The sequence below is a fragment of the Coffea eugenioides genome, unplaced genomic scaffold (assembly GCF_003713205.1).
Source record: "Coffea eugenioides isolate CCC68of unplaced genomic scaffold, Ceug_1.0 ScVebR1_553;HRSCAF=1251, whole genome shotgun sequence".
Taxonomy (NCBI): domain Eukaryota; kingdom Viridiplantae; phylum Streptophyta; class Magnoliopsida; order Gentianales; family Rubiaceae; genus Coffea; species Coffea eugenioides.
The window spans coordinates 8,915-36,331 of NW_020864402.1; the positions used below are offsets into that span (position 1 = coordinate 8,915).

General features: G+C 36.9%; 3 protein-coding genes across 5 annotated transcripts; 1 reads left to right on the forward strand and 2 right to left on the reverse strand.

The window, feature by feature from the left end:
• Positions 1-3,472: 3,472 nt before the first annotated feature.
• LOC113758517 (probable LRR receptor-like serine/threonine-protein kinase At3g47570) lies at positions 3,473-6,708 on the forward strand. The gene is made up of 3 exons (XM_027301333.1): positions 3,473-3,749; positions 4,131-6,131; positions 6,295-6,708. The coding sequence occupies exons 1-3, from the start codon at positions 3,473-3,475 to the stop codon at positions 6,636-6,638; spliced, it is 2,622 nt and encodes an 873-aa protein (XP_027157134.1). The 3' UTR covers positions 6,639-6,708.
• A 465-nt stretch (positions 6,709-7,173) lies between these two features.
• On the reverse strand, positions 7,174-13,310 carry LOC113758515 (UBP1-associated protein 2C-like). 3 transcript variants are annotated; one of them, XM_027301329.1, is made up of 3 exons: positions 11,941-13,310; positions 10,978-11,009; positions 10,175-10,505 (listed from the first exon to the last, which is right to left on the reverse strand). In XM_027301329.1, the coding sequence occupies exon 1, from the start codon at positions 13,223-13,225 to the stop codon at positions 11,942-11,944; it is 1,284 nt and encodes a 427-aa protein (XP_027157130.1). In that variant the 5' UTR covers positions 13,226-13,310; the 3' UTR covers positions 10,175-10,505; positions 10,978-11,009; position 11,941. The 3 variants fall into 3 exon arrangements, with proteins under 3 accessions (XP_027157132.1, XP_027157130.1, XP_027157131.1); XM_027301331.1 differs by lacking the exons at positions 10,175-10,505; positions 10,978-11,009 and adding an exon at positions 7,174-7,815; XM_027301330.1 differs by lacking the exon at positions 10,978-11,009.
• Positions 13,311-15,444: 2,134 nt separating this feature from the next.
• Positions 15,445-19,464, reverse strand: LOC113758520 (U-box domain-containing protein 7-like). The gene is made up of 2 exons (XM_027301335.1): positions 18,861-19,464; positions 15,445-16,533 (listed from the first exon to the last, which is right to left on the reverse strand). Exons 1-2 carry the CDS (start codon positions 19,301-19,303, stop codon positions 15,687-15,689), a joined length of 1,290 nt encoding a protein of 429 aa, XP_027157136.1. The 5' UTR covers positions 19,304-19,464; the 3' UTR covers positions 15,445-15,686.
• Between the last annotated feature and the right edge of the window lie 7,953 nt (positions 19,465-27,417).

The window sequence follows — 27,417 nt, forward strand, 5'->3', positions numbered from 1 at the left end:
AAACTTCTCCTTTTGATTCATTGGAGTCGCAGTTGATTTGCACCCTTCCATGTTAAATTTTTTCAGGACCTCCTTTGCATACTTTTGCTGGCATATAAACACTTCATTTTGCTTCTGTTGTATCTCCATACCAAGAAAGAATGACATCATACCAATATCAGTCATTTCAAAGACATCTTCCATCTCCTTCTTGAACTTATCAATCAACTCCTTGCTGCTTCCTGTAACAAGAAGGTCATCAACATATAAAGATATCACAAGTATTTCACCATCAACCTTTTTGATATATAAGGTAAATTCACTCAAACTTTTTTCAAAGCCTAAGTTCATCAAGTGTGCATCAATTCTGCTGTACCAAGACCTCGGTGCCTGTTTTAAACCATACAATGCCTTTTTTAGACGATACACCTTATTTTCTTTTCCTTGAACAGCAAATCCTTCAGGTTGCTCCACAAAGATTTCTTCCTCCAGGTATCCATTTAGAAAAGCTGACTTAACATCTAATTGATGTATAAGCCAGCCCTTTTGTGCAGCAAGAGCCAACAACATTCGTATGGTATCCAATCTGGCAACTGGAGCAAATGTTTCGGAGAAATCTACTCCAAACATCTGAGCATATCCCTTAACGACGAGTCTTGCCTTGTGCTTGTTTATAGAACCATCAGAATTTAATTTGGTTCTATAAACCCATTTGACACCTATCACCTTTTTGTGTGTAGGTCTGTCCACCAACTCCCAAGTTTGATTTTTATCTATCATTTTGAGCTCCTCCTTCATTGCAACTATCCATTTCTGATCAGTTGTAGCTTCTTTAAATCCTGCAGGTTCCATAACAGCAACATTACATCTCTGATAAATATCAGAGAGTAATCTGGTTCCTCTAACAGGTTCTTCATCGACATCATCATTCTCTACCTGCATTTCAAATTTATCTTCATTTTTCCAACTCCAGCTGTCTGACTCAAGGAATTTAACATCCCTGCTCACAATTATTTTGTTGCTTTGTGGTGAGTAGATTCTGTAGGCCTTTGAAGATGAGCAATAGCCTACAAAAATCCCCGACTCTGCTTTCTTGTCTAACTTGTCTCTTTTAACCTGAGGAATATAAGAGTAACACAAACAACCAAAGGTCTTTAGATAAAGCAATTTTGGCTTGTAGCCATGCCATGCTTCAAATGGCGTCTTTTTCAGTAGAGCTTTTGTTGGCAATCTGTTTAGTAAAAAAATTGCCGTGTTCATAGCCTCTGGCCAAAATTTCTTTGGCAGCCCTTTATCATGCAACAAGCATCTTGTCATCTCCATAAGAGTCCTATTTTTACGCTCTACCACTCCATTTTGCTGGGGAGTGTAAGGGGCTGTCAGTTGGTGCTCTATGCCTGCATCTTCACAAAATTTGTTGAATTTTTTTGAGGTATATTCAGTTCCATTATCGGACCTGATCACCTGCATGCTGCAACTACTTTGATTTTCAACCCACGCTTTAAACTTCCAAAAGATGTCAGCAACCTCAGATTTGAATTTCATGAAATAAATCCAACACATTCTAGTGTAATCATCAATGAAGAGAATATAAAACTTACTACCATTCAAAGATGGTGTTTTTTGAGGTCCTCCAACATCTGTATGTATCAATTGCAGCTTATGTGTAGCTCTCCAAGTTGTACTTTGGGGAAAAGGAAGCCTTGATTGCTTCCCGTATTGACAAGCAGCACATGTAGGAAGCTCTTCATCTAACTCTGGCATACCTTCTACTAAGTTGTTTTTCTTCATTGACAGCAGAGCAGCATGATGAAAATGGCCCAATCTCTTATGCCAAAGCGTTGCATCGTTAATTTCTTTGTGTACAGCCGCTTGCTCCTCTCCCATCAGATCCAAAACAAAACTTTTGCCTTTCATTTGAATTCTGAACATTTCTCTTCCTTCTGGATCTTTAATTATGCAGCTTTTATCTTCAAATAGCACCTTATAATCTTTTTCCAACAACTGAGCAATACTCAAAAGATTTTGATCAATTTCTGGAACATATAAAACATCAGAAATTAATTTCAAACCTGTGTACCCTTCAATTGCCACTGTTCCTATGCCTTTTACAGCAAGGTAAGCTCCATTTCCAATCCGGACTCTAGTGGTAGTAGTTTTATCAAGCTTTCTGAAAAGTTCTCGATCATAAGTCATGTGGTTTGTAGAACCACTATCTATAAGCCAGCTTTCCATGGAGCTATTAGTAGCAAAACATGAAGCTGCAAACAATTGCTCTTCCTGAGGTTGATTCTCAGCAGCCTTGGCTTCTTCTTGTTGCTGTTGAGACTTGCATATCTTTTCCACATGCCCTAACTGACCACATTTATGACATCTTACATTTGGGTTCCACCAACACCTTTTCTGCGGATGATTGGTTTTTTTGCAATAAGGGCAAAGTGGATATACTTGAGATTTGTTATTTCCAGGCACCTTTTTGTTGTTTTTCTTGTTCTTGCCCCTGTTGTTGTATTGTGATATGGCTTGAAAGGCACCTTCCACCGATCCTTCTTGCCTCATCAGCCTTCTTTGTTCTTGTGCCTGTAGTGCATTTAACAACTCTGCCAAGGTGATACTTGACAAATCTTTTGAGTTTTCCAAGGCCGCGATTGTAGCCTCGTACTTTTCAGGGATTGTAACTAGAATTTTTTGAACTATTCTAGAATCAGAAAAATCAGTACCAAGGAGTCTTACTTTATTGACTATGTCAAGGAGTCTGTCGGAATAGACCTTGATAGTTTCTGAATCTTTCATCTTCTGCATCTCAAATTCACGAATCAAGTTCAACACTCGCATCCCTTTGATTTTTTCATCTCCTTCATATTCTTTCTTCAAGAAATTCCAGATCTCATGCGCCGTTTTCAACGTCATGATTCTGGTAAAGATTGTGGATGTGACAGCTGCATATAGACTTGCTCTGGCTTTCGATTTCCTTTGTCTCCTCTCATTATGGTGTTTCATTTGAGCAACTGTTGGATTGTTTGGAAGAGGAAGTACTTCATAATCATCCTCTACAGCCTCCCACAAATCATTTCCACCAAGATACGCTTCCATTCTGACAGCCCACATTTGATAATTTGTTCCATCAAATATGGGAGGTCCAAGTTGATAAGTAGAGGAAAATTCTGGATTCATCGTAATAAGGGGTAAGTGTTTAAACTCTCTCAATCCTCACAGATCCCTCAAGATGAGAGCTCTGGTACCACTTTGTTGGGTATTAGAGCAGAAAAAGGTAGAGCAAGAGTGAATACGTATTGCAGAAGTCTAATTTTATTGAGGCATAAGCCATGCTTTTATATAGCATAAAGAAAACAGAATTAGAGAAAATCTGAAAAAAATCTGCTAGAGATAAGATCCTAGAATCAGAATCATATCAAGTACTTGACTTATCTACTGCCTAAGAATAGCAAAGTGAATAACTAACTGCTGCAATCTGTTAGCAGTTCCACAAATCATGCTTCTCAACATTTCGTCTCTGCAAGCAATTTCTTTGCCCGACAACAGCTTAAGCGGTACTCTTCCCATGAACATTTGCACTAAGCTTCCAAAGGTTCAAGGAATTGATCTGTCAAGCAACCTATTATCAGGCCAGATTCATTCACGATTCCACAATTGCACGGAGCTTCAAATTCTGTCACTGTCCACCAATAAATTCAGTGGACAAATACCAAGAGAGATTGGAAACTTTACAATGTTAAGCGTATTGGGTTGTGGATATAACATGTTTGAAGGTACGTGTCTTCATGAGAGTCAGCTACGTTTTATTAACTCATTCTGAATGTATATAAGCTCTCAATGTCCATAGTTTCTCTTGAAGTTTAACTCAAACAAGTATTATGCATTGTCAAAAAGAGATAATAACTGTTGGGGCGGGGTATCAGCCATACTTTTTCCAATATATCTAGCCTTTCATGCTTGCGATTTCATAAGCATTGAATCATGCAGAAAACGTTCCTGGTTCCATAGTTGTTGCCATGATGGTATAATGACCTCCTTTTTGCTTTTTCCTCCATGGAAGAATATTACTGACTTGCGCTCGAGACAAACACTCAGTTGCACTCGCAGCCAGCATTTGCTTAAACTAATTTTTGTGTATTCTCAAATTTTGGCAGGCCCAGTTCCAGCAGAATTTGGCAATCTTCAGAAATTACAGGCTTTGGACTTCACTATGAATTTCTTAAGTGGTCCCATTCCCAAATCTATATTTAACATTTCAACCTTGACAAATATCTCATTTACCGTGAATAACCTTTCAGGGAGTATTCCACCTAATATAGGTCAACAGCTGCCGAACCTTGAAGAGTTATTGCTTGGAGGTAATAAACTAAGTGGAGTTGTTCTTGACTCGATCTCAAATCTTACAAAATTAAGTCAGTTGGAACTCGGACAGAACCAATTTACTGGTTCAATTCCTACATCACTTGGCAGTTTGAGGTTCCTTGAGTATCTTAATATTCAACGAAACCATTTCACTTCTGATTCTCCTTCAGAGTTCAGCTTTCTTACATCTTTGACAAATTGCAGAAATTTAAGGCTTCTAAGCATATCAGAAAACCCCTTAAGTGGGGAACTTCCTCCTACCATAGGCAATTTTAGTAGCTCTTTTCAAAACTTTGATGCAACATTATGTGGAATTAAGGGCAATATTCCACATGAAATTGGTAACCTTAGCAGTCTGTTACTGTTGAGTCTTGATAACAACAGCTTGACTGGACCACTTCCAGATACACTCAAAGGGTTATCAAATCTTCAAGGATTAGATCTTCAAGATAACAGAATATCAGGGTCCATTCCGAACCATCTGTGCACTTTCAGGCATTTAGCTATAGTACAGTTGAGCAGAAATCAATTCAGTGGTCAGGTGCCAGATTGCTTTGGAAATATAACTTCTCTAAGAGAACTTTATTTGCACTCCAACAGACTGAACTCCACATTCCCAGCAAGCCTTGGAAGGCTGAAAGACTTGCTATATTTAGAGATCAGCTCAAACTCTTTCATTGGTAATATACCACCCGAAGTTGGGAATCTGAAGGCTGCATTAGCCATTGCCTTGGCAGAGAACGAATTTTCAGGTAACATTCCAACAATACTAGGAGGTCTCCAGAACTTGATCAATCTCTCATTGGCACATAATGAATTACAAGGTCCTATCCCAGAGACATTCAGCAACCTGTTAAGTTTGCAATTATTAGATCTGTCTAATAACAACCTCACAGGCGAAATACCTACATCATTGGAATCGCTTTTGCAGTTAAAATATTTCGATGTGTCATTCAATGAGCTACAGGGAAGGATTCCATTAAATGGTTCTTTCGCCAACTTCACATATGAATCTTTTATGTCAAATAAAGCATTATGTGGCGGTCCTCCTTCATTGCACTTCCCTCCTTGCACCGTCCATTCACCGCATGGATCAAAGAAGAAAAGGTTGCGTCTAGTGGCATACACTCTGATACCATCAGCATTGATGATTATCCTCATCACCATTTTGTTGGCTATCTTGAAGAAGAGGAGCAAAAGGGCAAATATCTCTGGAGTGGAGTTATTCCCCACGATTATGCATGAAAGGGTATCTTACCGTGAACTCCAGCAGGCAACTAATGACTTCAGCGAAAGCAATTTGATTGCAATGGGGGGTTATGGTTCAGTTTACAAAGGGGTTCTGGAGGATGGGGCACCATTCGCAGTAAAGGTTTTCAATTTGCAGTTAGAAGGAGGATTCAAAAGTTTTGACACAGAATGTGAAGTTCTTCGCAATCTTCGGCACAGAAATCTTGTTAAAGTCATCAGTAGCTGCTCTAACCCAGATTTCAAAGCTTTAATCTTAGAGTATATGCCCAATGGGAGCCTAGAGGAATGGTTGTATTCTCACGACTGTTTCTTAGATTTCTTGCAAAGACTAGATATAATGATCGATGTAGCTTCTGCATTGGATTATCTGCATCATGGTTATTCATCTCCAGTTGTGCATTGTGATCTAAAGCCTAGCAATGTTTTGCTAGATGAGGATATGACAGGTCACCTGGGCGACTTTGGAATTTCCAAGTTACTTGGTGGAGGTGAAATTACAGCACAAACAAAGACACTCGCAACAATTGGCTATATTGCACCAGGTAACTAAAACTTCTGCCAATAGAACTTAGACTTATGCACCTTTACTATCCTAATCTGGAAGTTCTTGCTCTTATTGTAGTTCTGTTCATGTCCCTAAGTCTTAACTGCTCTGGTTGACAAAGATGATACGACTTCGATTTTTTATTTTTTTTTTTAATGTAGAGTATGGATTTGAGGGTGTAGTATCCACAAGGTGTGATCTCTACAGCTTTGGTATTCTTTTGATGGAAACCTTTACAAGAAAGAGGCCAACTGATGAAATGTTTGGCGAAGATTGCGGATTGAAGGACTGGGTGATGGATGCGCTACAAAATTCAGCAAACCATTTCATTGATAGCAACCTAATTACTGTGACGGACGAAAATTCAAACAAAAAGGTTCAATGTGCATTATCGGTCATGGAATTGGCCTTGAGGTGCAGTGCTGAATCACCAGAGCAGCGCATAGACGCAAGAGGTGCTTTAAATGAACTCCGAAAAATAAAAGTTGTCTTTCTTGCAGATTGAATTTAAGAACAAATGGACACAAACAACAATCACAAGTAATCAGATTTTTTGGGTGGGTGTAATATTTTCATCTGGATGCATCCTTAGTGGTACAACTTGTCGAACCATTAGGAAGTAGGCAAGTAGCATACCCTCTTTGGTTCACACATGCTTCTGTAAGTATTAGATTGCAGCATGCTCGGACAAGCAAGTGTTCACACAGCACTAAATTGCTGCCACCGTATTGTTGCTATGAGCAGGGTATACGTATCACATGTTCTTTGCCCTTTTGGTGTCCAGAAAAATAAAAACAGGATTATAATCATGAGATCATGTAAAACAACCCGCTAACTGAAGAGACCTCCGAGGCAACTATTTCATATGCCGAAGGTTCTAACCTCTCACAGCGTGACTTCAGTCTCGAAGGACAAGTTGACAACATCAAGTCGAGGAATTAATTTGCACGACCGTCAGGCCTTAAAGAATCCCAAAGAACTATTGCTACAAAATGCATCCTTAACATGCAAAAACACTAAATGGCCAAGAAAAGTACGAGTAGTCAATTCCTCCCAAATTGCTAACTTTGTTCCATAATTTACTCGAGGATTTTGTACAAGTTACATATTCAGTCTTTGCCTAAAACCTATAAGCTGCTATGAGCAACTTATACAGCTTCTGCTTCCACATACATCTAATCGTCAATGGCAAGATGTTTTTACACTGACCAAGTACACAGTAGTACTTGAAATGTTACAACACAACTGTTCTTTTATGAACTGAAGGGCAATCAAAATTTCACCGAGCAAGAACCACAGCCATACGTTTCTATCTATGCTTGAATCCTGCTCATAAGTCTCATCGAAAGTGACCGGGCTTCAATTCATTAGCTGCAGGGGCGTCAATTTTGGCAAAGGCAGAAACGATTACAAAGTTCCCCTTTTGCAGGTATCACAGGCATTTCTATCTATGGCTGGAGTCCCGCTCATAAGTGTGTCAGAATGTGACGGGCTTCAATTCATTAGCTGCACGGGCAACAATTTTGGCAAGGCGGAAGGATTACAAGTTTTCCGTTTGCAGGTACCACAGGCATTTTGGTGTCTAGTAGCTCCACAAACTACCAACACTCTCATGGCACCAGTCCCCCAGCCAAAAATAGGAAATATCCAGAGGCATCGAGTTCAGGTGTAAGCATCTCTGCCTGCGTATGGTATAGCTTCGAACTTGAATGTACTCAGATATAAATAGAATTCACTATATTACATGGAGGGAAAGCAAACAATTGAAATGCGTGGCCCCATCCACATTAAAGAAAACTTGGACATTGTTCCTTTCCAAATGTTCACAAGCAGACAGCTAAGTGTATTACAACAGAAGACGCTGTTATAATTGCTTTAGCACTCAGTAAAGCTGGTCATGCATAGGCACTTTTCAGACCAAGGATTTAAGTCTGACCTACCTTGACAACCCTGTTAGACACATCTATCAAAAAACTAGAAATAAAATGGAAAGAGCTCAGATACAACATCCACTTATAAAGCCTTGGCCCAAGAAAACACAGCTACCAACGTATAAATGTTCAAGTGAATTCGTCTGTGGGGATGCAAGCATAACTACAAAAGGAACATCAACACTTCCCCATTCTTGTAGTTGTTTCAAAGACATGACCAATAAAATCCAAGGAGCAGTGCAATAAAGCATGCCTGGACTCTCATCCGTAATCACACAGTTTTCACACACTAAAACATAAGAATGCCAAACACAAGCGAAAGAAACAAAGTAACACCTATGTTGCAAACATTCAGATTCATTAACAGATCCAGTACAAATTAAAGGCCACAAGTCAGATTATGGAAGATAAGGTGAGTTAGAGAATGTATTGAATACGCAAGGCATAGCCAATGATGCAAAGTAAAAGAACAAAAAGTCAGGATTGACATCTATCCATTAAAATTTTCTCAATAAAAATAAGGTTTTGAACTATTAACACCAGTCGTCAAAACGAGCATGCTCCAACAGCATGTGGCACCAAAGCAATTCACATTAGATATCATCAAGTCAAGTCACAAAGGAATATTCATCTACTTCATGTGAACTTATGCATCTGTACAGACACAATAAAAACGTCACCATAAATATGTGCATTTGTATAAGAACAACGCATTCTTCACCTAACTTTCACATTTCCAATTCCCACTGCTCTAAAAACTAATCAGGAAGGAGCCCCTTTTGTATTATCCAACAAAAAACACTTAACTAAATCATAATTTTCCTCGGCAAAGAGGGTCACACATAGTTATATCTGATCTTAACAAAATGCTAGTAAGAAAGAAACACCAAAATTTATAACCAAAGAAAAAGATACTAGAGACAGTGTACTACATTTAGCCCCTTTTAGTTTCCCAAATATATGTAACCCTTTTGACGAAGAGGTCAAACAAAACAGCCACCTACCATCATGACATTAGCAGAGCTTATTGAAAGATATACACAAGTGACCTTTCAGCCTAGTTGAATTAATGTATTGTGGTTGTTATTAAAAAATTAAAACACAATTAAAAAAAAAACTCAAAAAGCAGATTAATGAGAACCTCCTAAATTCCTCCTTTATACCATCTCTCTCTTCCTCTTATTTTCCTAAAATAGATCCAAAGAAACATTATGAACTGCTGATACAAGCTCAACAAAAGGAGATCAGAGCTAGAGATGACTGCAAAATAAGAGTGGAAAACAAACTGTTGGTTATACCAGATGGGATGAAGAATGAGAGCAAGTTGATGGAAACCAGTGGTCAGCTGAGGATAACAAAAGGAAAATGATATAAGAATGGAACACATGCTGGTGGTAGTAGGACACGCAACAGAACATAATAAAGATGTGGCAGGTTGGATAAATTTACTGGCAGCGTGACAGAGAAGCAAAATTAGTGGAAGCTGAGATCTTTTATGTGGATCAGATACCTTGATGCCACTATCAAGGTTGACGAGGTATTAGTGGCTCTCAATACAAAAGAGAGAAGAAAGGTGCTGATAGTTGTGAATGGGGACTTTGGAATGGCAGCAATGGAAAGGTCAGGAAAGTGGTAGAGGAAGGGCAATAATAAAACCAATTGACAGTGACAGGCAGGTAGGAATATATAAGATTTGCTGGACTGTTGGATCATATGTTGCTACAAGTCTTATCAAAAGTTTTCTATCAAGTCAAAACAACGATTATTGACGAAATTTTAAACCTTCGTTTTAACTCCCTAGTCAACAGCCATTCTGTTGACGCATCCAATTTAGGTGTAGAAAGGACACTGAGATATGCGTATTCAATTAATAATAACTTGTTTCACAGATGGAGTAGGAAATGGTAGTCAAGGAAGAGAAAAGAAGTAGCACTGGCAAATGCAATCTCAACATAGTTGCAAAAGCCAACATCTACCACATCACAAAAACTTAGGCATTTAGTGTTAAGGGGAAGCAGATTAATAACAGATTAACGACTCAATTTCATATCAAATTTAACAGTTCAAAAAGAGCACCAAAACAAAAGAAAAAGAATAAGATAAAATGATATGAAGAAGCACAAATCTCAGCTTTTTTTTAATTTCAATAACAGACAATAAAAATACCAGTAACAACTATAATTATATTAGAGAAGAACACTACTACAAGAAACATTCCACAATCCAGTAAAGTCACATAATACAGCAACTTCTTCAAGTAAAACCATGAACTAGCCTAACTCTAGCAAATATCAAGTAATGGCCACATTTCCACAAGGAGCAGATAGAGTGAAGCAGCAACAGATGTACAGCAGTCCATTTATCAACCAAAGATATCATTGTCCGCAATCACTGAAATCACCACAACCATATAAAGCATTTGCGCCCAAGCTCTCAAACACCTGAACAGATACCCATGCATCAACTCAATCCATTAATAGAATTTCAACATAAACAAGTTTGCAGACATAATCTACAAAAAAAAGGAAAAAATATAGCACATGTGCAAATGAACTTATATATCCACAAAGGTTAGAGAGAAGACATCAACAGAAGTAAAGGTGAGATTCAAGGCTCATTTTCAACACTTAAAATACACTACAAGCAGCTCCTTTGAAATTGTTAAAGAAGTTAATCTTATAAAATCGTTGAAACCTAAAAAACTCTCTATGTTTTGAAAAGCTCAAGGCTATATAAAAAAAAGCAACCCAATGCCTGCTTTCAAAATTAGATCTCGTTCCCCAAAAAAATGTGCTTATACCTTATTATGAGCTGTTGACAAAAGGCCCCTTGCAAATTAAAAATGAGTTTTTCTTAGTACAGGGCTTGTTTGCGCAAAGAAAATATAATTTCATGTGAGGCATATTCACTCACCTTGCCAGACATGGGACTCCAACAAGGGAAAACTACATGCAAACAGCAAGACAGTCAGCACATAAAATGACCAATCTCAAAGCTCAAAAAGGTGGAGCAGAATGAAAATCAAAACTACTTCACAAGTAATTTGATGATTATTTTTATTGCAATTAAACTACAAAGACATGCCGATAATAACTGAAAAATAGAGTGAGCTCATTCTTCAACAAGTCAAAATATCACGTGCTGTCCAAACTAATGACGGAAGGTTATGAAAGAAATAACTTAGATTCCCTAGAAAGAATTGGAATGCAAGTCACTAATCTTCAACCACGTGGAGATTCCAAAAGCAGCAACAAGCTTTACTTTTGCAACCTAAACAATCAACTATAGGTAAGGCAGGAGGGTAGTTGTTGTGCCCTGCTAAGCACAGGCAAAGCAGGAGTATTTCGTGAACTAATAAAATAACAGTTACATCATACATGCAAAAGTACTAGCACAAGCAATCACTCAAACATGCATAAAAAAGAGATGGGGAAAAATCTTAGAAAGACGGGAGAAAAGCTCAAAAGTCCCCAAAAAACCAGTCCAGACGTTACATGATCGAATTCAAGGTGACCCAGATAGTACCACATTTCAAATCTAAATGACCCGTAATCAATCATAATAAGCCATGGGATCAGTTAAACAGGAAAGCTTAAAAGATGTAGCTGAGGAATAGAAACCAACAAGAAGCATGAAGCAACACAATAAAACAAGAAGCACCAAATAAAGAACAAAACACACGTGAAAAGGAAAGGAACAAGTGCAACACCAAACACTGGAGGAAAAGCAAAGACAGAGGAAAACTACAAAACATATGCTCAATGATTATCCTTCATAACAAACTACAACACTAAGGGAAAACAGCAAACACTTAGCAAAGACGAATAACTAAATGAAACCAATAAACTAAAAGGAAATATCATAACAAAGAGTTACCTCAATAGTACGGTGGCATGCCCTGGTACATCCCACCTGGTGGAACCCTAGGTCCTCCTCCTTGCGGGTTTATCTGTGATGGGTAAGTTGATGATAAAGCATAATTCCCTCCATCAGCATACCCTCCAGATGTTGGCATCCCACCTGAGGTGGGAGGCATCCTGTACCCACCACCAGGGTTATTCAATCCACCAACACCACCATACTCCCCAGACCCTGCTCCTCCACCACCACCATACTGTCCACCACCCTGCCCATATCCCCCAAAGCCAGTCCCTTGCCCAAAACCCCCAGGCCCGCCAACCCCAGCATTCAGCTGTGGAGCCTGAATCATCCCTGGCTGTTGCTGAGGCTGTGGCGGCTGCTGCAATCCAGGACCAGAATACCCTCCATATGGCCCATATCCACCACCATGAACCCCATAAGTCCCATCACTGGGAATTCCTCCAGGACCAGCATTCGGCATCCCCGGCATTCCGCCTCCAGGCCCAACATTTTGGGGCTGCTTCATCTTTTTATTATCAGTAGCCAATTTACACACCACGACATGCCCATCAATAACCCTGTTTGGCTCCATCAATGAAGCTCTCGCTCCTTCTTCCGTCTTATAAACAAAAAAGGCAAAACCTTTGACCTTTCCAGTCTGCTTATCAAATCCAAGCGGGCCCTCCTCAATCTCCCCATACATTGCAAAATGGCTCAACAGCCTCTCAGAGGATATCTCAAAAGGAATATTGCCAACATAAATCTTCCTCAAAGACACATCAGCTGATTGTGAATTCCCTGAATTACCCGCTGCAGCGAGCTGCGTAACCGTAATTCTCCCATCGATTTTCTTATTGGGTTCTTTAAGCGCTAAAATAGCAGCATCAATATGCTTAAAGGTAACAAATCCATACCCCTTCGACTTCCCGGTGTTCTTATCGCTGATGACGATAGCTTCATCCAATTCGCCGTAAGTTGAGAAAACAGCACGGAGCTTCTCGGTGTTGGTTTCCCAACCGAGACCGCGAACGAAGAGTTTCCTTTGGGCCGGGTCGGAGTCGGCGACAGAACGCACGGCTTCCAAGACATCGGGGTGGCGGACGATGGCAGCACGGATGATGGGAAGGAGTTGTTCCTTAGTGAAAGGGTCCAGGATTTTGCTGACGTCTTCCGGCGATAACGGGCTCGGGAAAGGTGGTAGGGTTGCATTCGGGTCGGCGATGAGGGAAGTCGGCGCAGGGTAACCGCCGTTCTCTTCCGTTTTGCGTTTCTTGGAGAGATCCATGAGGTTGAGAGACATGGATAAAACCCTAAGTGGGAGAAAGTAAACCCTAGAGAGAGAAAGCGAGAGCAGGGTTTGGCTTGAGAGAAACCCCTTCGGTTGGTAACAGTTTTCAGAGGCAGCAATAGCTACTAGTCCGTAATAAATAGAGAGATATTTCACCTTCAGAAACAAATTAGAAAACCTTAAACGAAGAGGATTCCCTCTTTTTTAAAAAATAAAATAAAATAAAGGAATATTAATGGACTTAATTTTTCATAGTGACACTAATGACCATTTGGATTTAAAATTGCTAAAACACGCCAAGAAAAGATAGCAAAAAAGTCATTTATGGAGAATTTATAAGTACGTTTTTATTGTTTCAAAAAAAAAGTACGTTTTTATGGTATAAGTAAGATTGCTAATGGTTTTTTCTCAATTGATTATTTTGATTGATTAAAGATTCTGATTTTGGATAACCAATTTTTTTATATTCTTGTTTGCTTTTGTATTTAGAATATAGATTATATTCTTATTTGCTTTTGTTTTTAGAATATAGATTTTTTAATAGCCAAAAAAAGTTAAAATGCATAATTTACCAAAAAAAAAAGTTGTTTTAACTCATTCTGATTAAATTCTATGATCACTCTGTGTAATCAAATTTTGTAAAATTTAAAACAACAAAAACAATACATGAGAAAAGATACCAAAAATTCATTTATGAAGAATTTACAAGTACTTTTTACGGTATTAACAAAGCTTGTTGGATCTACTGTCCATGATATCTAGGCTTCACATTCCAAATTATATGTACTACTTTTTTTTGGGAGGACCAAAAACAACATTTTGTTCTCTCTATATCTCAACCAAGCTATGTACACAATAATGATTGTGTGGTTGATTTAGCTTTGACATAATTTTTTTTTAAATTACTCCGATAATAGAATTTGTTTTTGCGTGGAATTGATACTACATTGTTGCAATGTTGTAACTTATTTTAATTTGATTTCTCTCTCTCTCTCCATATATATATATATATATATATATGTATGTATGTATGTATATATGTGGATGAGATTGTTTTTCAAGTGATTTATTAGTTTCTTAATGAAATTCTACCATTCAATTTGGAACCAAGAAAAGAAATAAATAGATGATGCTGCAAATTACAAACGGTGCTTGTCCACAACAACTGGGCTGGTGAATTGGGCTTTGTCAGCCCAGATTAGTTGCAGATCCAAATCAATCATGTACTCCGGACCCCTACATGCCCAAAAACTGGTGTTCGAGCTTTAGCCCAGCATAAATTAGCTCGAAATGAATTGAGTCTTTTATTTTATCGTCATGTAAATTAATTGGGAATAAAATCAGAAAGAAGAACAGCTGCTCTTGCCTGATGGCTAATGTTAATTAATGCTTAAAATTATAGTCCAGTCTCAGACAAAATATGCTATGCGAACTTAAATGGCAAGGATACTCAGAAAATCATTTAATCCTTTTTACCATTTCTTTTCACTTAACTCTAAATGAGATTGAATGAACCGATTAAACCAAGAATAAACTTCTAATTCATTTTAGTTTCTCGTAAGAATTTTAAAACACTGGTGACGGATGCAAGCCGTTCAACACAGTGCTCATTTTTTATAATGATTTTGGATAGGGTAAAAAATCTCAACGGCCACTAAACTATTGGTCGGATCATGTTTTGGCCATCAAACTATTTTTCGTCAGTAATTAGCCACTAAACAACTTAATCAGTAAACTTGTGACCATTTAGTCGATAATTGCTCTTAATCTATAAAATTAGCAATTAATCTATGAAATAGGGTCGCTTAATTGTTGGACAAAATTATCCTGCACTTTGTCACATGTACTGCTAATTTCACAAATTAAAAGCAATTATCGACTAAATGGTCACGGATTTACTGATTAAGTTGTTTAGTGGCCAATTACTGACGAAAAATAGTTTGATGGCCAAAACATGATCTAATCAATAGTTTAGTGGCCGTTGAAGTTTTTTGCCCTTTTGGATAAGAAAGGTACTTTATCTGTTGTGATGGACTTACGATAATAAAGTTAGAATACTGGAATTAGGTTTCGTATTTCTATAATATGAAGGAAAGTCTTTTCGACCCTAAAATCAGGGTCTCACGAGTTGAATTTTCTCTGACTTAAACCAATTTGTGCAAATCTTATGGTGCAGAGAGTTTTGCTTGGTGCACATGTATAAACACAATGGTATAAATGTTGAACTCGAGCACATTTTTCCTGTTCAAAGTTGGACTCTTTAAAGACAAAAGGTTAATATCCTCAGGTTGCTTATCTACAGGCAAAAAGAGACTGAAGCTCTTCTCAAAAGAGTGTATTCTCATGGGAGCTGATGCTTTATCCTTTTCTTCTCTTAGAAAAGTTCCCTCATGTCCCATTCTTAGGGGAATTGCTGATAACAGTATACTATCCTAGCGGAAGGAAAACAATAATCGACCTTTGCATAAACCCCTTAATAAGGCAAACTTTTAGAACTCGAACTTAATACCAAGGCCTTTAACCCTGAAGAATTTCCAGCACCATTGGCTCTTCGAGTGATCGTCTCCATATTTTTGTACAAGCTTTCTTTCACAATATTCTTCATGAATTTCTTCCCTTCATCAACACCCCTTTTATTTACAGGCGATCCAATCGACAATCTTCCCACCTGTGGCCCTGAATGAGGCCCCATTCTCTTTTGCCTCTCATCCTTGAACCACTGCAATAGCTTCAGAGCTCTTTTCTGAGCCAAAGGGCTCCCTAACAAAGCTACTTCAAGAAGGACAGGTACTATTCCTGCCCTGGCCATTTTCTGTCTTTGCACGGAGCTCTGATGGGCTAAAATCATCAAAACGTATGCCGATAACTCTTGACATTTTGGTTTCTCCTCCCATGCCAGAATTTCAATCAAATTTTCTGGCACCATCGGACTGCTTTCCAATGCCTTCCTCCCGGTCGAAGTCACCACCAAATTTCCTAATGTTGCAAGGGATTTTTCTGACGCTTCACCTACTGAAGACAGCCTCAGCAGAGTATTAACCACCCCACTTGCTACTAAATTGCCAGCATTGTCTAGTACTGAGGACAGATTGTACAAGGTCCCCAAGCATGATATTTTTGTCTCGATACTTGAACATGAATCAAGAATGGAGACTACAAAAGGAATAATTCTTGCTGAAGAGACAGGGAATTGAATGCTTGATAGGGATGACAAAGACGAGAGCAAATGTGCAAAATCTTGAAATGCTGATTCATCTAATAGGTCTATTTTTTTGGGCAGTTTTGATAAGATTCCTGACTCCACCATGAGCAACTTGTTCCTGAAAATCAGAACAGACAAAGTTGATGAATTAAATACTGCAACAACCTCCGATTTCTGTCCAGTGTAACTTTCAAAACCTTTAAGAAATAAAATAGCTTGATTTTGGAGGATTGTTCAAGGCGTCATCACTTTGAAAAACTGCTTGCAAAACAAATAGGAAAATGGGGCTGGGGAATGGGGTCACAACAAAACTACATATTTGTGGGGTCTTTCTATAGTGTGGAGTTGGGGTCCAAATTCAACAACCAGAAGAAAAAATATCAATTGGTATGTGGCAGTCTAGAAGTCAATGAGGTTAGGATTCTTCAATGCACATCTGAGCCTTGGAAATCAGGTCAATAAAAGCAGAGTTATTATATTCCCTACACAGATAGGATTATATCTAAGTTCTCTGGGGAAGGAATTATTTGCATTTCCAACTTTTTTTCTACTAGTGCGCACTGTGGAATTTGTTGTGCAGTAGCCAGTGGGAAGCAATCAGCATCTTGCAGCTTCATAATTCATTGCTTAAGTTAAAATCGATTACCTACTAACAAGAAGTGGTTATAAATCAGCTTCTTCTTCTTTTGTGATGGGTAATTAGTTCTCCTGCGGGCATTGTCATAGGAAAGTTGGCCAAGAAATTGGAAGTCATGACTGCATAACTCAAGAGTCACCAATGAATCACATGAATACTAACTCTTACTTGACTTAAAAAGCAGAAATAGATAGATATTGAGTAACTGAAAATAGAGGGATTTTGTGAGGAGGATTTTTATGGTCAACATGAGAAGGCTTGGACTTGGACTACTTGGGAATTGTGAAATGATCATTATTGGAAAGAGTTCTGTTTTTCTTTCGTTTCTTTAGGATGAGAATTTGGAGAAGAATATAGCAAGTTGCAAGATAGTGGACACCGGACACACAAACTAACAAATGAATTCGTTTTTTGGCAGAAGACTGATCTAATGGCCACCCAAGACTTCTCTATGATTCTAGCCATTTCAGCCAAAACCACCCTCAAGTTTCCACGAGCAATCTGTATGGTCAAAATTGGGCACTGGGCTCCATGTTGGTTCGACACCTTTTATATTGAGGCAGTTCCTCCTCCAATGATCTCTTGCCACAATATGTCCACTAGCTTATCTGATTTCAATTTTGGCTGCACAATGTTTTTTTTTTATTATTTTTTTCTTATATCCATCAAATTCCCAACACCCTTCTTACCCCAAATTGTCAAACACAAGATACGATCTCTAATACGAGATTATTTAAAATAATTAATATAACACTTTTTTTACATTGTGACATTTGAGAGATAAAAAATATATTAAAAAATTTGTTTACGATACAAGTAAATAATTTTTGTACAAATAATTCCTATTCAAACACACTCTGTATTATAGAATCTATGTTCACTAACTTTAACACCTAACTTGTCACAATCACTTTGAAAACCAATGGGACAATTGAATTAAGAACCAAATGAAAAAATTGAAGTGACAGAAAAGAGGGCAGGTTTATGTGGTTGGCATGAGTCCATTCCTAATACAAGTAATTAGTATATTTTGTTTGTTTTAGTGATTCCCTGCCTTAAGCTGAAAGATCACGGGCAAGTACTATACCAACTAAAACCTATTTTCCATCTTGATGAAATTTCCATATTGCATCTATCCATATCTCGAAAAATAGTTAAAGCATCACTAGTTAATACTCAATGTGGTTGAAAATCAACCATAATACAAAATGCGTTTACTCGTATGACTTTGGACTTAGTGGTGCAAAAGGAATAGTATGTTTGTAAAAGATTTGTGCACGGTGGGGGCCAACATTTTGATTTGCAATCAAATTCTTGCGCAATACCTTTGACTAAATTTGGGAGAAATTTTGGCTCGAACTCTGTTTTGGTCCGTGATTTTAATGGAACCAAAAAAAAAAAAAACTGCAAAGCACCAATAGAAAACCAAAAAAAAAAAAATGCCTAGATAGGATGGCTATATTTGCTGAAACTTAGACAGCAGGCATATCTAGTTCATTCCTGCAGCTGTATATTGATTTTTTCCGTTTAAATACAAAAGGAGTAAGTTATGCAGTTTAGTTAATATGGCTTTCAAGGTTTCAGTTTTTTGGCTTTCACTATATCTAAAACACCACAAAAAAAAAACTGATTATGCAAATTAAAATGCCCCTTAACGAGCCTGGCCTAACACAAGTACACAACCCAAAAAAAAAAAAGGCAGAATACCAAAAATGAAATTAGATTTTCTTATCAAAATTCGAGAAACTAAAACCATAATTAAAACACAAATGACAATATCAGAATTTTTGACTGATTATTCAACTTACGTGAAAGAGCCATTTGCTAGCTCAATTAAGGCTTGAACTGCTAATCTCTGCCTCTCCACCACCTCTGATTCGATCATAGCAACCAAAGGCTGTATAATTCCAAGCTCACCCATTGATTTCCTTGTCTTCAAATCTTCTTTTGCTATTCTCTTAATCTCCTTAGCTGCCAACTCTTTTTCTTCCCACCTCCCAAAATGAAGTCCCTTTACAGACCTTTGCAAAACCACCCAACCATCTTGGTCATTCTCTTTCTCCATCCCTTCTTTTTCTATCTTCCCTTCTTTCTTACTCGCGCTACTTAAATCCCTCAATTTTTCTGAGTGATCCGGTGCTTTATACTGTTTCTTGGCAGTTCTGAGGAGGAGGAATCGTCTGATTTTGGTGAAGAAACGTATCTTTGTGTAGGTAAAGAACCAACTAGTTGTTGAAGATTGATCAGACATGTTTGGTTTTTGTGAAGGAGACGTATGATATATGAGTTAGAAAGAATCGCAGTGGGATTGAGTGAAACTTATGTGGGGCTTATCAACCTTGTTTTGAATAAGGTATTGATGTCTGACTTTGGAGGCTAAAAAAGAATGGAATCAAGACAAAGAAGAAGAGGACTTTGCAGGTGAAAACAAAGAGAGCAGACTAGAGTTGAGAGCACATGCAGACTCACAAAACTGCCCTTAAATGCATGGTGAAAGGTTTTTTTTAATTAAAATCGAGAATTTTAGAGGTCCATTGATTGTATCGAAAATAAAAGACTAGTTTCTTGGAATTGGGGCAGATATAGTTGAGTTAATTACATTTAGGTACAGTTATTATATATTGTCCATAATTTGATGCCCGCTCACACAAACAATTATATTCGTACATTTGAGTTAGTGTGCAGGTCTAAAATTTATAAGTACAATAAAAGTATATAAAAATACACCATATTGTATAATAAATAATACAACAAGCAGATAATTGTACCAAAATTTTCAACCGCCCCTATCCTTGGTCTTAGTTTCTTGATATCCCAAAATTGCCCTAGTGTTTTTGTTGATTTTTCCATTTGGTTTCTCCAATGTGTGTGTATGTTTATCCTTCTTTATTTGTTCCTTTTTTTTTTCTCTGGACCCATCTGACGTCAATAACCTAACCCTTATTGCCTACAGGTAATCTTTTACAAGTTTCTTTTGACGCAAATACCTAAATATCAGTTATGACAACTAACAAATACATATTTTTCAAGACATGAGACGAATTTTCACCATCTAGATCATTAATTTACCTATTAAACTATCACCCATTTTAATGTAAGGTTCCAACGTCACAATTCCACCTTTGTCTAAAATGCGAATAATAGAGTAGGGATAAAGTGTGACAGTAGTGTTTCCTTTATACTATCAAATACGATAACATGTTATTACTATCGCTGATTCAATCTTAGAACAGTATCAGGAAATTCTTAGGGGAATTAGTGAATATCATGGCATGGCACAATTAGTTAAAGCTTGTGTGGATATGAAGCATGCTTATGTGAAAATTTTCCTAGGGGAATTAGTGAGGGATGACCTAAAATACTCTATGGAAGTTAGATGCCAAGTTTTCAACTCTCAAATGAAGGCTAATGAATAAATGGTTGTTAATTCAGTTATTTGGAGGGGAACCTAACTTTTGGGACCATGGTATACAGATGTAGACGGAAGCTAAGGATAGGATAAATACCTAACTGTTCATTTTGGCAATTAATTTAAGTAATAGTACATTTTAATGCAGCATTTGTCGACTATTCCTGAATTGTCTCCCTAAGTTGAAGGGCACCCCATCATGGTTGTTCCTCAATCACAAATCAAGATTTGTGAATCTTGAATCTTAGTTGTTGATCAGATGGGATCTATCTATTGCTTTGATGAACATTGATTGTGATAGGTCATAATTTGTTGCTAAATTTATAATTATTTTTCCCTTGATTTTTAGCCAAATATTGTTTTAATTGTCGGATTCTACTTATATTTGGTATTTTATATTAATTGCAGGGCATTGGAGTAAAAAGTGCTAAAAAGAGGTAATTTTCTTGGAGTTGATTGTCAAGCGCAAGTGTTCCAATTCAAGATGGAGTCTACGTGGAGCATTGGTTGAAGATTAGGAAAATGCCACCTTTTATTAAATGTTTTATTAGGGAATAATTAGCATTATTTTATTAGAAGGTTTCCCTTTTTCAATTAGAATTGGAGTTTTAATTCTTTTGCGGGCCTTTATTTAGTGGAGGCCAAGATATTAGTACTTGATAGGAAACAAAGCAAATGAGAGGAAAAGAAGCCGGATCCTGCGGGATGAGGACTCAGCTAGGGATCTCACGTGATTACTACTTGGCCAGGGAATAAGAAAAGGGAAGGAGGCGGCCGCTTGGCTCTCGGCTCCGCAGAGTAGTTCTTTTACTATCGAACATTGACGCAATTTTGTGGAGGGGACTTGCGTGAGTTACTCTCAATGAAGAGTAACTAATCTTGTTTTCTAGTCAAGGGGACAACTAAAGATTTGGCTCAATAATAACTGTGAGATCTGAATTATTTTAACTACTTCCTTCATTTGTTGGTATTTGTGTGTTTTCTGCTTTTAATTGTTGGTATAGCTATCGTGTATGATTGAATAGGTGCGCAATATTTAATTATTCACGTAGGCTATTTGCTAATTAGGGGTAGTTGAATCCGTAATTGTTCGATTACCTCTGTCCCGGTAGCAACCGGCATAATAGGGTTTATGTTAGGGAAACATACGATCTAATTTAAACAAACCCTCGTAGCGTGTTTGTTAGTTAGGGTTGAGCTTTTCTAATTATGCAATCTAGAAATTAAATCCTACGGTCGTACCTAGGGTTGTTTTCGGGTTAGAGAAATAGTTAACGATCGTACCTTAACTGTCGAGAAATTAAGGAAAGATTGGTTGTTTATCGCGTGTATGACAGCTATAACCAATCTATTAATAAATGTTGGAATTATCTATGAATCGATGATCAGTGCATGAACCATTTCTGAAGTATATCCTTGGCTAGAGTTTCCCCAATTATTTCTGTTAATTAAATTATTTTCGCATTTGATTTATTTAGTTCATTAGCATTTAATCCTAAAATCCCCCATTTATCTTGACTCTAAAGGAAATAAATTTCTCCCCAATCCCTGTGGATTCGATCCTACTCACCACTATATACAAAATCTGTATTTTTCTTGAGTAGGTAATTATTATTGCACAGGCTCGATACCTGTCAGATTGCAAGATGGAATCTGCAGGGTGCATCTTGTTCTATGTTCCTAGAAATTCGGTGTATAATTTCAAGTAATTAGTGCCAGTAGCCGACCTTCCACATTGCAGGATTCAGACAAGTGTGAAATCTTGGGATTGTACTTTAATGTGTTGGGAGAGACTTATGTTGTGAAATTCAGGCTTGATATAATAGCTCGATTGATAAAATATATATATATATATATATAGATTTTCCCTGTGCACTGTTTATTGTAATTCTCAAAGGTACCCTGGTAAATCTCTGGAAGCCTAGTTGCATTAATGGGAAGAATTATACTCAAGGGTTATTTAGACTTTACCTACGAATGCTTCTAGGGTTTACTTTGTGCCATGTTTTGCTTCGCATACTCTAAAACCTTGAGAGTGTTGGTTTGTAAAGAAAAGTGAGAGAAAATGAAGATAAATTGGTCATTTTTTTCCTTTGTGTTTGTTTGTTTAGCTAGACAGTTGAAAATTGTTCTAGCACTTTTTCTCATTTTCTAGTATTCGTGTTTTGCAATATTTACAAGATTTTGAATAAAAAGTTATTAGTTAGACCATAAATTTTTCAACAAAGTTTTCTTGTCAAATAACACAAACAAGAAAGTGCAATTTTTTCTTTCTTTTGCTTCACTTTCTTTCACACTACTTTCTTACATAACCTCCCTTCTCTATAGAAGTCCACATGACGTGCTGTAAAGAATATTTGCCCCTCATTCGTAATAGATGTTTATTTCTTACTTTTATCCTTTTTCCTTCTCAATTTCTCCTTTCATTCCTCTCCTCCTAGTAATTGACAAATGAAAGAAACCTAAAAGTTGTCAAATACCCGGGTAGAAAAAACTCATTCTGAACTGAATTACTGTGTCGTTCCACAGTTTCACCGAGTCTGTTTGGTTATCAAGATATGCAAAAAAAATTATCAAATTTTGTTCTGCTTACATGATAAATATATACTTTTTTCAAGTAATCTCCCATCCCAATGGACCACTATCTTCCAAACAAACTCTCAATAAGATCATCCTTTTTTTTTTTTTTTGCAGCATCTAAAGATACCATCCTTAGTCCTTGGACAAGAAAACGTTCCGGCCGCATGACTAATGAGTAATTCGAACTAGGAAAAGCATTCAAATCGAGAGAAACATTGCAAAAGTAGAAAAATACATGTTCTCTCTACCATCTGTACATGAAAATAGTTGATACATTTAAAGCTCATTAATTAACTACTGAATCAATTTGTCTCACATATGTAGAGTATAGATTTTAGAACAGACAAAAGGAGCAGAAACCGGAAAAAAAAAAACTTGCATCGTATTACAATGACGCAGCAGAAACATGACCATACGTGTTCGAACATGAAATATATATAAAGGAGAATGGAACAAATTTGCTCCTGATTCAAGTGGCAAACCATTTATGTCAAGTACTTTGATGTTCCCTTGTTTTTATTTGTTCTACGAACTCTGTAATTTGAATAGCACAAATAAAAAAAATGTAATGAGAACTGGGGGATGACCTATTAGCTAGTAGTAATTCCGTTGTTAAGGGTTCCGAAACCTTTTCTAGTTTGATTCTAATTTCTTAACGGTTTTTTAATCAATATAATGGTTAAGTAGTTTGAAGGTCTGTGAAAATTAGCGCAAAAATCACTTAGGTTAGGGTTCAGAATAACCTCTTTTATTAAAGTGACATATCTTTGGTAAGGGTTATTTGCCTTTCTCAAAGAAAACAACCAGCTAGGGGTACAAAACATAAAACTGTTTGCTACAAACTTTTGAAGGTAAAACTTTGGGCTTCTTTAAATGAATTCCCTAAAGCATTATTAAGCAAAGTCTTATTCTAATTCTTACATTTGAAAAGGAGCAATTATGCCTCTTGACATTTCTCTAGTTTTTTCAAACATGTTAACTGACCATATACGCTCATGCTTCTCTTCTTTTCCTGCTTCAAACACGTTTGTTGAATATGCTTCTTTGCAGCTAGAAAAAGTTATGCAATCTAAGCATTAAAGCGGAAAAAGAAATCACTTGCTATATTGCTAAAATTCAGAACAGCATTACATAGCTATTTTCAGCACTATCCAACAAATTCCATTCTTGTTCCTAGGAAACAACCTCGGAAAGTCGATAACAGAGAAGTTAACCTCATCCTTAGCATTTAATTGACCAGCCATGCCTATCACAGGACATCAAAGAGCACCATATATGATGCACTACTCGATCACTAAGAATGACTCTATTCCAATTTGTTGATAATTTTCAGTGGAACTGCAATTTGATGGCCTTTCCTATATCTAATGGCTGGTAATTTCCATCTTGGATTTCCACTCAATCATGCCTTTCTTTCCATTTTCAGCCGTCGGGTCTAATTCTTCCACATGTAGAAATTAGAATAGTTGCCTGCTGGCGTGCCTCATCTACCATATGGTTTGTGGTTGATGATAACACATGTGGTACTTGGTGCTTTTTCGAGGTGTACTTCCACAAATAGAAGATTGGCCTAATGGGATATCAGAACAGCCAATTATTAAGGAGTCTTGATCCAAACCCACCTGATCATTGATAATTTTCATTTGTGTTTTATTGTCAGAGGTAAATCAAATTAATTTAGTAACGTACAATTATCTATTACTATTCATGGTCTATTGTTATCAAAATACGCGATTGTTGGAGGCTATATTGTTTCATAATCCTATTCTCGGATTCTAACTTTTTTTTGCCCTTTATGGTTTTGTGGTCGTTGGGTAGGGAGTTGAGAGAGGGAAAGCCATAAAATAAAGGGACAGTTGAGATCACTAAGAGATAAAAAGGAAAATAAAAAAAAAAATAAGATGAAGAATAATGAAATTGCTGTTTTATTTATATTGAGGAATTACTTCAACCAACTTGTTCATCCATTTTTTATAAGATATCAATTAGGTAAAAAAAAAAAAACAATTCAGGACAAGATTATTTTTGTATTGTATTGCAGTACACATATACGTAAATATAAACGTACACATATATAAGTTGTGAAGAACTAATAATTAAATAGTTTATAAAGTTTTATATCATTCCTTTCTTTTCCCTTTTGAGGGACTGCAATATCAATCTTCAAGTAGTTTCCCTGTAGGGGGGAAATGCTGCTGTACTGTACAAATTTCCAGCGTGGCCAGATAACCCTACAGATCTTTCCATTGGCAGTTCATTTGGTCTCACATCTAAAGTTATGTCACCAAAATTTTGACACGTAGTGCTAAACCTGAGGAGCAGTTTTTTTTTGGCAATCGCGTGGAACAATTGATGGCCTAAATTGGACCAAAGGGTCAATATTTGGATTTGCAAATGTTAAAACGAAAATAAAATTTGATGTCGCTCAATCTGAGCTACAAAATGGCAATCACAGGTGCCCTTGATCCTTAAAGCTACCTATGGTATGGTCTGAAAAACGCAATGCTAGCGTATGAAAAAGGAACTCAAATTGGACCCTCCACTAGACACTCTAGGCGAAGTTGACATGTTTGGATTAGAGGCTTACGCTTTAACCTCCACAACTAACCTTAGCATTACCAACATGGAGCGTATAATTTTAATTGGATGGAAGGAGCCACTTTTGCAATTGAAAATGATGTTTTATGAATTTTTCCTATTTGTTGTTAGTGTATACAATTATTTCTTAAATTTCAATCATTGAAATTCTTTAACTATTGTAGTGGCTAGAAAATTCCTTGTTTACTAGAATTTTGAGTGCGTTGATATCGTTATGGTTGGTGGAGAGATAGGGTACATGGACTGCGTTTTATCGTACAAGGGAAAATGTTAGTACTTGGTTATGCTATTAGTGCAATCAACTTATGTATTAAATCTCATAAACCCAAAAAAAAAAAAAAAAGAACCGTAAATTACTTTGTTCGAAGAAATAAGTTTAGAACTATCGTGCAAGAACAAAGATTTCATCTTCTAAATACTATGTTAGTGAGCTTGAAATTCTGCATTTAATCTTTGAGGAAAGGGGAAAAAACCTTATTGGAAGACATAAGTTTAAAACTATCATGCAAGAACGAATATACTATCTTCTACATACCGTGTTAATGAACTTGAAAAAAAAAAAAGAGAAATAAAGAAAGTGCTAATGCACTGGAAATTACTCGTGTAGCTCCATACTTTTTAATAATTCTCAGTTGAAGAGAAACTTCGAATGTTACAAAGGGAAGAGAAATTGGGAGAGTTTGAAAGTTGGAATAGAGACATGACAATCATGAAAAGCCCTTCAGATTAGACATCCACAAAACTGGCACAGAGAAGAGGAAAGTGTGAAAGATGTCTTCTCAGTTTTCATGCAAATGGATTAGTTGTAGTAGATGATCAACCAGAGTTCGTGTTTGACCTGGACTTTGAAAATCAAAGGCTAGCCCTCCCAAGTTAATGCTATATGACCCAACTGAGAGTTTCTAATATGGGTACTTGCGTTCTCAAAGCCACAGTGGGTATGTTTAGATAGCAAATTATCTCAAAAAATATTTTACTTGTATTATAAATACATTTCTCAACCTACCTTTTTATATTTTCAATCATCTTTTTATCTCGCATACATCACATCATAAAAAGTGATACAGTAATTATTCTAAATAATATTTTAAATAATACTCTATCTAAACAAACCCAATGGCTCGTCTCATACCTCCATGCATGGCGAGTGGCAACCATCTAGGGGTTGATCCCTTTTCCCCCACAAGAGTGCCTTAGGATATATTTTTTTAAGTGTAAGCAGGAAGTCTAAATTCGGGAGTTCGGGACCTCTCATTTATATTCTTTTCTCTCGTACCATCCAATTCATCAAATGCTTTAGGACTTTAAATTTTAAAGCTGTGAAATTTCTATACATTTTAGAATGAAAAATCTAGTAAAAAGAAAGAATAAAGAAAGAAAGAAAGGAGTGCGATTAGGGCTATGATGTATAGAAATGGCTCAATTTCGTTTATTTGTTATGAGGAACACTTTTAAATTTTAATGATTCTTATTGAAATCCGAAAAGTATTATTTGGTGTACTCAAATAAAACAAATACGAGGTGTGAATAACCCATAATTCCTCCCTCTTCATAAATCAAATATTTGAGGGTGCATTTGCAGAATTTATTTTCTTGGAAATTCCTGATAACCGAACTATTTTAGTAAATCAGGATTTGTATAAAAGCTCTAAAAACAATATGAGAGAAGGATGATGACTCATAGGTCAAAGGTATCAAATTCAGATCTCATACCCAAGTAGTGAGAGTTCATGTCAGTAGGTTCGGAGCCCCTTGTTTCTTGCAAAGGAGAGTAGCAA

Excerpts from the sequence above, each read along its gene's own strand:
- LOC113758517 (XM_027301333.1), top strand. The coding sequence starts at position 3,473 with ATGCTTCTCAACATTTCGTCTCTGCAAGCAATTTCTTTGCCCGACAAC. Across the intron at positions 3,750-4,130 it reads TGGATATAACATGTTTGAAG|GCCCAGTTCCAGCAGAATTT; the intron begins GTACGTGTCTTC and ends AAATTTTGGCAG. Across the intron at positions 6,132-6,294 it reads AATTGGCTATATTGCACCAG|AGTATGGATTTGAGGGTGTA; the intron begins GTAACTAAAACT and ends TTTTTAATGTAG.
- LOC113758515 (XM_027301331.1), bottom strand. The coding sequence starts at position 13,225 with ATGTCTCTCAACCTCATGGATCTCTCCAAGAAACGCAAAACGGAAGAG.
- LOC113758520 (XM_027301335.1), bottom strand. The coding sequence starts at position 19,303 with ATGTCTGATCAATCTTCAACAACTAGTTGGTTCTTTACCTACACAAAG. Across the intron at positions 16,534-18,860 it reads CTAGCAAATGGCTCTTTCAC|GAACAAGTTGCTCATGGTGG; the intron begins GTAAGTTGAATA and ends TCTGATTTTCAG.